The following is a 13818-nucleotide window of genomic DNA, read 5'->3' as shown; positions in this document are numbered from 1 at the left end:
AGTCAAGATGCGTGACGTTCAAGTTCTAGATTATCAGTTTATTCAGAGTTCAGTCAGTCAATGATTTCACAATTCCACGTTACAGGATTAATTTCACGAGTTCAGGTTTTCACGATTTCAGGTTTTCACGAGTTCAGGTTTTCACGATTCGCTAGAATGACAATTGCAAAACCTTATATGAGAATATATTCTGTCCAAGAAAAACGGAATCAATATACTTACACATATGTGCTGTCCTGAAGATAAAATCATTCGAATTCCGGATTCATTTTTTAAAAACAACAACTTGTCTACTCTTCCCTATATCAACTCTGTCCCATTCCCACGAGCTCCTTTTCTCTCTTCCACAGGGAACCCGCTTCTATCATGCATAAGCTATAACATTCAGCTACTGACCAGACGAAGTACAGCGTTATGAAACCCTAAAAGTGAGCTAGATTGATTGTCGAGTGATAAATCCCTGACATGCAGAGAGAGAAGTCGTGCAGGGATATCTGAAGGAGAGCACAAAATTAACAGATGCTAGAAAATCGAATATCGATATACGCGTTGGTGTTGTATGATAAAGATGCAGTAACAACAGCAATCGACTGTCTGGCACTGCGACAGCAAAAATACAACAGGAAAACCCATTAATTACTGAGGGGAAAGACGCTTCTCCTAATGAATACAAATAACAGGCTTCTAGCAATTAACTCTAGCTACAAAATGCGTAATATTTGCCGACGAAATGAAGAGACTCCTTCCTTAATAGCGTTTCTGTCATCAAACTTAAAGCATCTAAAGCCACTGAAACCTTTTATCTTAGAAAGCAATTTCAAAGAAATTCTCAATCACATTCGATGCACTTTTAGACCAAACTGTATTTGAGAAACAAAATGTAAAATGTCTAGGAATTATGCAAAAGAGGCCAGGGAGATTTGCGACTGGACTTTTAGGTAAACAGGAAAGAATGCGCAACATGAATTCTGTAGTCATTGAACTGCACTGAAAGTGTAGTTTAAAATAATGTCCTAAATGAATGGATAGATATTTGACTACAGGACATTTTTATTTTATCCATATGCGAAGAAGAAAAATCATTTTAGTTTTACAATTTAGCTCTTTTTAATAACAAAGTAATATATTATTCAAACTACACATTTCATTAAATAAAGTCGGATAAATCTGAATTTGGAAATAGTACTTATCTAAATTTACTGACAAATCTGCTTGGAAAGTTTAAAGCTAAGCTGCTTGTAGAATAAAGAGTTTGGACGTATTTGTCAGGACGACTATAATTCCTGTAAGTTTTCTGCAGCTGTTGATAGGTGTCGGGTTCATTAGGCCAGCAGACCTGCATGCATCCGTGATTAAGTTTGACCTTTCATTACTTTTTACAGGCTTTTAGTAAAGTATACAGGTACAAGAATTATGTATGAAGCACAATTAATAAATGGGTGTAAGATTACGCAAGTCCTGTTATTTTTAACGCAAAAGAAAAACCTGTGAAAGGCGATACAAGGCTAATTTTTTCAAATGTGTGAAGTCTAAAATTCTCCATGTTTTTTTTTTCGACCAATAACAGCCATCTTAATTTAACAATTTGGCTTCACGCAAAAGCCCTAACCATTTTTGGTTGTTTCAAGGCGGCAAACTGCGTCGGCTTTTGGAACACGAGTCCATATAGAGGACATTAGCTCTTTAACATTCTCTTTGATATCTCGCAGATGTATATAGAACCCAAATGCGCAATTATTTTTTTAAAGAACTTTGCGTCTCTGATTAAAATGGATGAACAGCCGGGTGCTTTAGAGACGCCCTTTTTTCGAGATGTAGTTATGAATTTCACGATTCATTTGGGACACTTTAACGCGTGGAACCCTGCAATCACTGAAGAGACACTGACTAATATCTAAAAAAACATTCCAATGAATTCTTTCAGGGCCATTTTTGCGAGAAATATCTCAGTTGATCAAATAAAGCAATTAAAGATTGCGGAAACAGTCGTATTTGTTCTTTCGATGACAAACATCGTGAAAGTAAGAGTATTTTTTTTTACCTAAATACCAAAGCCCCCATGATGCCATTACATTAGTCAGCGATGGCAGATAAGTTTCCATGGCAACCTAAGGTGTTTAGAAGCGATGAATGAAGATGGATAGAGTTGAAGGCAGGGAGTATAGGAAATGGGTTTATTGCTGATGTAGTTGATTTTTAAGAGCATCCTTGTTAAGGGTACCTACTGCTGAGACGTGCACCGGGAGGCTTGCGCCTTTTTAAGAGCGGTTTACTTAGAACTTGAGATTTTCATCGTTTTAGGAAAAATGTTAAGGAGAGAGAATGAAAGTGTGCTGCGTTTGATGCGTTTTTTCCCCGTTATAAGTGAATATACTTCAGTGCTATTTTCCATCGAACCGGGCGATTAATTATTTACGAAATCAACACTGTTCAACTATTTTTTCGGAAAGAAAGAAAGAAAGAAAGAAAGAAAGAAAGAAAGAAAGAAAGAAAGAAAGAAAGAAAGAAAGAAAGAAAGAAAGAAAGAAAGAAAGAAAGAAAGAAAGAAAGAAAGAAAGAAAGAAAGAAAGAAAGAAAGAAAGAAAGAAAAAGAGAGAGAGAGAGAGAAAGAATAAGAAATTTAAATGTTGATGACAAGCACGTCCACCTAACGACTCTAAAGACAAAGGCTGCTACGAGAATAAAAAACAAATATAATAAAGCTCAAAATTTGTCTGAAAGGTACTCCCAAATAATTCCAAATTCATAATTTTGATAAAATCAATTTTACCTTAACCTAAGCCCCCACTGAAATGATGCCATACTCAACCAATACCCAATACTTGGTTATTTCATTAAATCCACTATCGCATGGAAATTATCGGTTAATGTTGTCTGAGATCTTCAACTGTAGACATTAGTACCAGACTGAGGGTACTTTACTGTCTCATTCCTCCAGGACGCCGAAACTTCGACTCCATCAGAAACACAGATTAGTCTTGAAGCTGAAAGGAAAGATGGGCAGTAAACATATTATTTGTATTCGTAATAATAAAATTGAAAACGTGCTTTATTTCGAAAGGAGTGTTTGCTGTAAACGATGTAGACATCTTTGGTCAGTTGTAATATGAAAAGAGTCGTGTAGACTTAATCAGCCAATTCTTGTGGCACTTATGTGTCAAAAATATTCCTAAGTAACTTTCTTACTGCTAATTGAAACAATACGTACTAAGGTAAATTTTCTGCCTATTTTTTCAAATATGATGATAATTAAAATACGTCTGAAAGCTTCGTACAATTTAACTTAAATTAATGAAATACCAAGATGTTGCGAAAAATAGTTTCTTTTTGTCTAAATAGATATGACTAGCTAAAAACTAGTGTGAGCTGCGTCGGTGTTTCTAAAGAAACAGTAATGATAAAAAGGTAAATTATACACCGTGAAAAGATGAAAAAACTCTTTTACTCCGACGAAGGACTAGCGTCCGAAACGTCAGTAAGTTTTTTCATCTTTTCACGGTGTATGATTTACCTTTTTATCATTACCATTTTTGTCTAAATAGGAGGGTCATAAATTTCTCACTGCATGAAAAAGGGAGAGTTTCAACAATTTTAAGTTAAGTGCGATTCCCCCAACCCTCCCCCCTCCCCACAAAATATCAGCGTACCTTCCCTTAAGGATTTTATTTCATCGAAAATTAGAAATAAGAAAACTTGCAATTTTAAACAGGTTACTTCAAATAAATTTGAATAAGCAGGTGAGACTTCAACCCACAACAAGCCAAAAATGCAACTCTTTAGGATGTTTTGTCTAGGAAAGCTAGTTAATGATTTTCTTTTACTTAGCTGTCCGAAAACAATAGCTTACAATTTGTTTCTTAAGGAAAACCCATCGAGCAACAAAAACCTCTTACTCTATACTCTTAAGGAAAAAGCTGTCTTCTCACAAGAACAGAATGTTAAATTCAGTGATTCTAGTACATATTTCTTGTTATCATTGTTCAATATCTTATTAGTTTTCGTTTCTAGATTTTATTGAAATTTTTTAATGATTTTTTCTTTTTGGAAACCGAAGTCCTTGTATTGTGATTGTTTAATATAATTTTCTTTAATGATTCCAGTTCATCTTATATCACAACCACCCGAGGTTATAATTTCCAAACTGACAAAGAGCCTAGGGTAAATTTTTATCACGCGCCAAATTGATCTACCTTTGATGCCTGTCGAAAGTTTGGATGTTATTTGGCATTATCTTTCTCTTGGGTGTAGCATAACATGTTCTCATTTCAGACCACATGTCATTCCCTTGAGAATAAGATTCTTCGTTTTAGTTGCATCCATATTCGTGTGTTTTCTCGTGCGCCGTCGTTAAACAAAGAAATGATACTCAAGGGAATGACACCTGGTCTGAAATGGGAAAACATTACACCCAAGCTAGAGGTCTATTCCTCCAAGCACACTCAATGGTATTTGGAAACACATCAGGGAATTATTTATTTTTGATTAGAACGAGGTGAAAAGGAGAATGCTGATTATTGGCAAGAGTAGGCATACTTTCTAGAGTTGTAAAGAGTAAATGATATGGAGTTAAACATGTAATAAGCACTAGGACTCTTCACCACGTGCTGTTACGCCCATTTACCCTTACTAAGACTTTGATCAAAGAAATGTAAAGAAATGAATGATTTATAAGAGTCAAGAGGCGTGAAAATTGCAAAAAACTTTATACAAATCTCCACGTGGTGTGGCACGCCCTCTGTCCATAGTTAGGCTCTATTCAAGTCAATTATTTCTAAAATTACTGAATGAAACTTGGACGCTGTTACATATAGATATTCATACACTTCTCCACGTGTTTCCACGCCCCGCAGTTAGAAATTTTATAGCGTAGTATAGTAATTTTTTAACCTTTATAATGTATTTGAATCCACCCTCATTCTCTACCTCGTTCTTGTACACTCTATTACCTAAGACAAACTTAACAAACGACAGTCTGATCTTACTTCTTGTAACACGATTAATGCATAGCGTTAATGATGTAAACTAACACAAAACAGGTTTGATTGGTTCTGCTGGAGGGTACGTTATTACCTCGGCACAGCTTAATTAAACGAATCCAATTTAAACCATTCAACTCGAAATCATGAAAACTAATATATATTTTTTCTGAAGCATTCCGCTGTCAACTTCGGAAGAAAGGCTCGCACCAAGGAGGTAAAAAATAGATTCTAAATTCATTCTTTTTACTGAACCTTTTCCTGCTTCCACATCCTTTGACGCAAATAGTAGACACTTAGTCTTGACAGGCGTATATGTGAGACATACAAAATGCCCACGGCTCTCCGACTCAGTCACGTGACATTAAGTTGATTTTTATCACGCGCACATCACGTGGACAATACCACCTCACACATGCGCAGAAAAGACTAGCCGCACACAACACGTGAACTTCACGAACGTCTCGCACATGCGCATACTTGTTTTTTGACTCTCATTTTCAAATCGTCACGCGCACATGATAAGACAAATCTCACGCATGCGTAATAGGTCTTTCCTGTTATTGAGTTTAGTGTCTAAGAACATGATGTATGAAGTACTCCTACGCCAGATGCTTTATTTTAAAGGACTCGAGGATAATCATAAGCCCGGAAAGAAACGCCAAATTCAGAATTTTGAAAGGCTCAGGTTATTGATAGAACACACTTCAGATTTCAAACGATATGACCTAAAGCTTTGTTTGAAAGGTCAAAGACAAACAGCGATGAAAAGAAGACCTCTTGCTCATCATGTTTTCATAAAATCTCATTTTTCTTTTTTTTGTCTTCCTTTTTAAATGAATTGGCGTCTTTATTTGCTGTTTTAAAATATCAGTTTTAATCAATGTCCTAAATAAATAAGAAACCAAATTTCAATCGCCAGAAATTTTAGCTCTTACTTTGCCCAATGGTTTAGGCCCGCGATCGCGATGCCTAGCGGTGTGCTATCATTACCTCAGTTTCAGCATTTGATCAAAATCATGCTAACATCAAAAAAGGCGACTGTAACAATGCTAAATACACCTAGGACACACGAAAAATCCAAGATTTCCCCCCATAGAAATCCAAAACCAATTTCTAGATTTTATTTCTTCTTCCCCAGTCCTTCAAGTCTTAGGATAGCGTCGATAAGGAGCTGTTTTTTAGCGCGCTTCGAGCGAAATCTTCATTTCTTAATTTTAATAATATCAGTGCCAAAGTAATATATGAAATACGAGATAAGATTAGATTATTAGATGTCGAAGGGGAAAAAAAATTAATCGCGCAGCTTCTTTTGTCACTCGGAAATACCCTAGCCTGAAAGTGATTAAATCGAGGTAGGAAATAAAAGACAGAGATTTGATAGATACAACAGAGCGAGACAGCCAGGGGTTTGTATTTACAGTATTACTTAGCGCCTACTTGGTGTTGAAAATTAGAATCCCATCTTCCTTACCGTGACCAAAATCAATATTAGTTATGGCAAATTAAGCTAAATAACTTCCTTTCCCTTTTTCTTTTTTGATGGATGGAATAAAGATTATTGAAAAAAAAAAAAAAAAAAACTCCCTGAAACGAAGCTCCTTTGATCACTTAAAAGAACGACACTTATTTTATTTATTTTACCATCCCATTAAAACATCAAGATGTATACTTTTGATATCTTGTTCTATTTTGATTTGATTACCAGCCGTTTCGTTCCTTTCTTCTAGGATCGCGAGTAATAAGCGCTTGTCAGGGTTTGCGGTCAGCCGTCCTTGGGGTTGCGGTAGGGAGTAGTCAGTTCTCGTCAAGAAAACATGTACATCTCTTCTTTTTTTTAGCCTTTAGCTTTATTTTTAAAGCATCAAAAATTTCTTTTCCATTAAGGTAGCTCTTGGAATGGAAATCAATTATTGAAACCCATTTCCATAAATTGTGGTCGGCGTCCACAACATGTTTCGTCTTATTCACAGCGCGAATAAAAGAGTCGTTTTGTTTTGATGATTAATATCTCAAATTGTGTATAATGGAAATTATAGACTAATGTTGTTTTTTTTTCCTCTATTTTTATCAAAGATCAAATTGTCCCATCTCTTGGCTCCTCCCTGAACTGCTCTCCTAACTCTGATCCAGAATACATACCACGTTTTTCCAGAAAAGTCTTCGTTGGAGGGCTCCCTCCTGACATTGATGAAGGTACGTCTGTCCTGCTAGATTTGGAAAGGATATGGTAATGGTAGGGGTGGGGTGGGGTGGGGTGGGTAGAAGGCTGTAGACGGTTTTTAAAGCAATTAAAATCGTGTTGCCGGGTCCCGTTAACTAAGTTTATTTTCATGACAAAACAAATAAACTGTAAACTGTAAAGCATTATTCAAATTTAATGCGGATACCCTGAAGCAATCTCTGCATTTTCAGCACTCGATGATCTAAATCAGGGCACGGCTAACTCACAAATTGAACCCTGAAACAACCTCTGGGCTGATCATAGTCAGGAAACGGCTAATTCACAGATCGAATTGGAATTTAGCGTGTTGGGTTTTGCGGAGAGAGGAAAGCTGAAGAACGCATTCCTTCAACGGCGTTTTTATAGTTTTAAGATTTATATATTTGTATGGCATGAGCCACTTCCAGTAAAATCGTGCGTAGTGATTGGCTAATACGTTTTTTCAGTAATTCACGCTTTATATTTTCCTATAAGTTATATCTTTAAAGAGGCTCGAAAATAATTTCTCATCTTTTTGCACGTCCTCCCGTCCTCTCCCCTGCTAAATTGATGCCCTACACATAGTTCAATTTGATCAAATCTTTAATCAACTTAAGCTCCCAAGCAATCACTATCGATGTAAAAAAAATCGTGCAACTAAATAGGCTATGTTAATGCATTATGGCTTAAAGACAATTTGATTCACATTTCCCCGGCTTTAAGATGCCTTGCCCTAATCAACCCTTAGCGCATTGCTATTTTATTCCCTATATAGTCCCCTAATAGCATGAAATTGGTTTAACTGTAGACGATATGTCTCGGGGTCTTAAGTAACCCACTCCACCACCACCGCACTCTGATCGACTAACTTCATTATCTGTGTCTATCATCCAGACGAGATCCACGCAAGCTTTTGTAGGTTTGGAAGTTTGACAGTCGACTGGCCACACAAAGCCGAAAGCAAATCCTACTTTCCTCCCAAAGGTAGAAAATATGCCCTTCACTATTTTTATCAAGGATTTTGGTTCAGTTAATCCACTAGAGTCTAGACGCTGACCCCTGTTTTCTATTTATTCTGCCATAGGATATGCCTTTCTGCTGTACTTGGAGGAAATTTCGGTACAGAAGCTGATAGGCGCGTGTTTCCGTCAGGACGATAAACTGTACTTATGTGTATCTAGCCCAACCATTAAGGATAAGCCGGTAAGTAGTCTAAATGGATGGACTTCCGACAGGGCTGACAGCAATTAAGATAGCTAAGATTACCTTGCGGATCGGCTATTTTTGCTCTGGTCTACGCGCCCTTGAGCCCTTGAAAGATGAACTCGTCGTTTAAAGGAAAAGAATTAGAAAATTTAACCTGTCTAGGGCTTCTCTTCAAAAAAAAAAAAAAAAAAAAAAAAAAAAAAACGATCTAAGGTATATTGAACACAGTTGTTTAGTAATAATAAGATTCTCAGAACGTAAAACGCCTTCTCCTTCTCCCGATAATGATGCGCTGGAATAAAACAAACTTTATCTCTTACAAAAGTAAACGAGTTGCTTTCAAATTGATAAAATGACAGCTACGCAAAACGATAGTGATAACTAAACCTATTTGGTGTTAGACGTTAGACTTTAGTGTCTCAGTAGTCACAGATAAACACAGCCATTCTTATAGAACATAGAGTGATTTTTATTAACCCTTGAAACAAAATTTAGCTATTAACTTCTAATAGAGTGACCACAGTAAATCCGTGAAACACTAATTACTAAATAGTACAAAATAGTGCTAATTAAACAATAGAAAACAATGGAATTTGCATGAAATTGTGCTATTTAGTATGACTAAAGTTTCACGGATTTACTGTGGTGACTCTAACGCATATTAATGTGTAATAGCGGTTATTAGTGAGACAACTAAGTATTACAGTAAAAGGTTATTGACTGTATTTTAGTTTTTCGTTGTTTAAAGTCTAATGGGTAATAACTCGTACTAGATTGTATTAATGATTATTGCGCTAACATTTATTTCATGGGTTTATGAAAATCTTTCTATTGACATAGGTATTAGTAAGTAATGATAATCTTGATGTGCAATCGCGTTAACGGTAGTGGAAGTAAGTTAATGTGCTGCGCATGCGCGTAATGACATTTGTGATAGAAATTTTGAGCATGCGCATGCGTACTAATGGCATTGGAGAATCTTGGAGAGCATGCGTGTCAATAATATGGGCACTGAATGGACCCTTTTAGCTTCGTATGGAAATTGCCCATTTCAGATTACCTGACATTCCCTTGAGAATTGTTCTTTTATTGCGAACATGTTAAAAGATTTACACATGAAAGAATCAACTCACAAGAGTGGCATCACGTGGTCTGAAATGTGCACAACAAACAACGAAGCTAAGAGGTCTATTTGAAGAGATGTGGCTTAGCGTTAAACTAGGCTGCCACAGGCAACCCAGTGATTTTTATGCATGCGCACTTGTAGAAGATACAAATTTCATTCAAGTAATCATGCAATGACGCAAATTTTGTCTTGATTTTTTCCCAGGTCCAGATCCGTCCATGGAATCTCTCTGATGCAGACTTTGTAATGGATGGTTCCCAGGCCCTTGATCCAAGGAAGACAATCTTTGTTGGAGGCGTACCTCGTCCTTTGCGTGCCATCGAACTGGCTATGATTATGGACAGACTTTACGGAGGGGTTTGCTACGCCGGTATAGATGTGGATCCTGAGCTCAAGTATCCTAAGGGTAAGCCAAATATAAGTCAATAACGCTGTTCTCCTTGGAAGACAAATTGTCGCGCCCTTTTCAACCCTCTCTTCTCTATCGACAAAGATTACAATGCCTTTGCTGTTTATTTTCTTAATAGGTGCCGGTCGTGTTGCGTTTTCCAACCAGCAGAGTTACATCGCAGCCATAAGCGCACGTTTTGTGCAGCTGCAACACGGGGATATTGACAAGCGGGTAAGTCACACTAGAGAGAAATCAAAGAAAAAACCTCGAACAAACTCCAAACATTTGTTGAAACTGATCAGTGTTCTTTCAAAACTAAAAGTCTATGGCACTTGAAAACTTTAGTCGTTCTTATACAAGACGCAAAATCTCATCACCATAATAGATGTCTCAGTGGTGTTGAGACGGATTCGGATTTCACGCCGACTTTCCAAACATGCACAATCCTTACACTACACAAGTAACCTAAGCGCTTTTACTCAAGTTTTGATTTATAACTTTTTATTAAGGTTGAAGTTAAGCCGTACGTCCTTGACGACCAGTTGTGCGATGAATGCCACGGTGCAAGATGTGCTGGTAAATTTGCGCCGTTCTTCTGCGCAAACGTCACATGCCTACAGTACTACTGTGAACAGTGTTGGGCGATCATCCACTCAAGAGCTGGGCGTGAATTCCACAAGCCCTTGGTCAAAGAGGGCGCGGACAGACCAAGGACTGTTTCATTCAGATGGTAATGGTATACCTAACAAAAGAACGTACTTGAGGCCTGGAGGTAATTTAAGTGATTGAAGATAGAAAACCACGCTAGAATATGTCTTAATTCTACCCTACTCTGTGCACCGGAAGAAACATCTCATCGCTCAAGCAGGCCGCATCTCCAGAACCTAATGAACCCCGTACAACGTCTGCAAGAGCAAGACTGTCTTTTCAGCGTGCGCAAGTAAATAGATTTCTTAGATTTAACTTTGCATAGATTTTAGTACTTTGTAAATAACCCTGGTAGGAAAACCATGGGGATGGATTTGTAGAATTTAGCTCAATCATGCTCCCTTGCTTCCATAGCTTAACTACCCCTCTCTTAATCCTTGTAGATAATAGAGGCGAAAAAACCCCAATGAATCGTTGCCATAGTAACGCATAAGAAATGTTTTTAGACAACTTGTAGTTTCCTAATGTTTGTAGCACATCGTTTATAGGCATGTAGGACATACGTATATATTATATATATACTTTTAGATGAAAACTAGAGTAGTTTTTATTAGAATTGTTTTATTGAAGGGCAACATCTTGACTTGAATGGAATTGGGTATCATTCTCTCACATAGTGGTTCACTGTGGATAGATGATAACTAGGACCACTTGGCATTGCATGTTTACTCACTTTTGACCATGTGTCATTCCCTTGATTATTGTCTTTTTTCCACTCTTAATTCTCAAAAACATAGATGAGACACAAACGAATCTTATTCCTAGAGGAATGACGAATGACATGTGGTCAGAAGTGGAAAAACATAACATCCAAACTGAATGGATCTATGTACCAAGATGTTGGTCATTTGAGAAAACATAAGACGTGGTTTAGATACAAAATGAATTGGCATAACCCTCATAGGCCTCAATGGAAGAAAGAGTGGTTGAAATATGGAGACAGATAAAGCAGGTTAGCCTAGAATTCACTGGGCTGCCTTACTCCTCAAATACATGCAGGGTACTTTGAGGTACAACAATCCCCCCTCTTACTAAAGAGGGTTTCAGATTCCCAATCTTTCTGAAATAATCATATAATTTCTTATTTGATAAAAGAGAATTTACAGGTTCAATTTTTAGTCCAGTCGAAATGAAATCATTTTCTAGAAGAAGCAGCAGTTTAACCTTTTTTAGCAGGGAATGCAGTGTTGTACATATAGTGAATTAACACAAGTAGAGCCTGCAACTACGTAACCTACAGCCTTTTGGCTTCAAGAGTGAGTCGTGGGTACGAAGTTGCACCAACCTGATCCTTTGAGAGGTGACAGTCATTTATAGAACTCACAAGTGAAACTAAGTGTACTAGGTAGTGGAGAGAATCTTTTTTGATTATCGCGATTGGTTTTCTTGTCATCAACAGAGGAAAGAACAGACTTGTAATAAGAATTCATAAGTTTCATTGATATTTTATTGAAGTCTTAAGATTTCCATTTCTGAATTACATGAAAGTATTTTTTCTGAAGGCATAAATATTCAATTTTTGCAAGGTTTATTTTTTGCATGGCAGCCTAACTGGTCAGTTTTGTGCAATCATGACTTCAAAGGCAACTGTATTGATACAATAAGGTTCACAGTTTGTAAGCTAGTAGCAAAGCTAACGTGAAAGTTAAGTGTTTTGGAACATTTAAGACTGCAAATTTTGGCTGTCTGCTCTGCTGTACTTTTCAAACAATGACTTGTTTGATGCTTTGTAAGTGGAGATCTTGCACTGGTAAAAGTTGCTATGGTTACCTCTATGGTTACTATGGTTACCAAGGGAAACAAGATGTTGTCATGGTAAACCTCTTCAGGTTACCAAGGAAACTGTCCTAGTTACATCATGTTACCATAACGATGTGAAACCTGACATGGCTACATCATGTGGTGCACCTTTCAAGGTTCTCCTGACACACCCAAGGCTGCTATGGTAACCATTCAGGTAACCAGCCTCTTTACCAGTACTGTCGCAACTTGATACTGGCTAAAATAAGTCAAGGCATCAAACTCTTTATTGCCAACATCAATCTTGCATTTCGACAACTGCAGACTATAATATTGTTCCATTGTCCATGTTCTGCAATCTGCTAGGCTCATTTCCTTTCGAACAGCAACATATAAATTTCATCAAAGCTGAAACAGGAGATTCATAAAAATCAACTGCCCACCATTAAATATAATTATGTATATATGCAGTGGTGCACGCAAGGTGGTTAACGTCCCATTTGGGTGTCGGGTAATCAGTCATTAAGATCAAAATAATATCATTATCAATAACAATAGCTATTAGCATATCGCCGCAACTAATCAAGTTTGTGATGAACTCTTATACATAGAACAAAGAATTAGATTTGCAACATGGTCTGTTGAAATTTTAAGAATAGTCTTCTTATCATCAATATCATTAATATTAACCTTTTGCTTTTTATAGTTTTTATTTTACTAAGAATTCAAATAATATATTACTCTCAAGTTTTAATTTGGAATATCTCAGAAAAATAGTACATATACTCGTAGTTTAGATAAATAGACTCAAGGATTGTGTAACTGAAGTAAACATAGCTAAAAAATTTCATCCTCCATGCATAGCTGAAAAAATTCATAATACCAAGTTTAGAATTTTTGTTGATAGTCATTAAATAAATTTTCTTTTAAAGCCTTTTAATGAAATGTAGTACAGGTAGAATTTTTTTCTTTTTTGAGAACGTTTTTTAGATAGACAAATTCATGTCATGAATACTTTTTGTGAAAAAAACTTTAGTAATTTTTCTATCAATATTTTTTCAAAAATCCCTAATATTACATTTTATCATTTCTAGTTTATATCTGCATGTTGATCGTTAAACTATTTTTTTACTTAAAAAAAAAACCTGAACTAAAAATTCTCTTATCGATATATTTTTGTGCTCAGTAGAGAATGATACTTTTTTAGCCATAATTGCGGTTCCAACTTTTCAGGGAGGTGTTCATTCTGATATCACTACAAACAAACAAAAATAATAATTATAACCAAATAACTTTTATAAATTATGGTTTTCATCATTTTTTCGGACAGACTTAGGTTTGTAAAAGACATATTATTTATTTTTCATAAAACTGACAAATTTTAAATTCCTTTGCTATACACATTTATTTTTCAAATAAAAGCAAACTCCAAATATGAATTAAATAGAAAGACTCACCCCTGTTCATC

General features: G+C 36.3%; 1 protein-coding gene and 1 long non-coding RNA gene across 2 annotated transcripts in view; both read left to right on the top strand.

The window, feature by feature from the left end:
- LOC148912208 (cytoplasmic polyadenylation element-binding protein 2-like) overlaps positions 1–11520 on the top strand; it is a gene marked incomplete at its 5' end in the record, with an annotated part of 40377 nt that extends 28857 nt beyond the window's left edge. Inside the window, 7 exons of the mRNA XM_089028502.1 lie at positions 5152–5193; positions 7053–7172; positions 8074–8163; positions 8264–8382; positions 9716–9917; positions 10039–10133; positions 10412–11520. Coding sequence (XP_088884628.1) covers positions 5152–5193; positions 7053–7172; positions 8074–8163; positions 8264–8382; positions 9716–9917; positions 10039–10133; positions 10412–10636 — 893 coding nt within the window. The remainder of the gene's footprint in view (positions 1–5151; positions 5194–7052; positions 7173–8073; positions 8164–8263; positions 8383–9715; positions 9918–10038; positions 10134–10411) is intronic.
- Positions 51–1450, top strand: LOC148912209 (uncharacterized). The gene is made up of 2 exons (XR_016119415.1): positions 51–105; positions 138–1450. It is a non-coding gene; the product is annotated as an uncharacterized LOC148912209 (long non-coding RNA).
- Positions 11521–13818: the final 2298 nt, after the last annotated feature.

Source organism: Actinia tenebrosa, unplaced genomic scaffold (genome assembly GCF_029948245.1).
Source record: "Actinia tenebrosa isolate PJP-AT-01 unplaced genomic scaffold, QUT_ActTen_1.0 PGA_scaffold12__29_contigs__length_12842862, whole genome shotgun sequence".
In the NCBI taxonomy this organism is placed as follows: domain Eukaryota; kingdom Metazoa; phylum Cnidaria; class Anthozoa; order Actiniaria; family Actiniidae; genus Actinia; species Actinia tenebrosa.
This window is presented reverse-complemented; position numbering and strand designations above follow the sequence as displayed.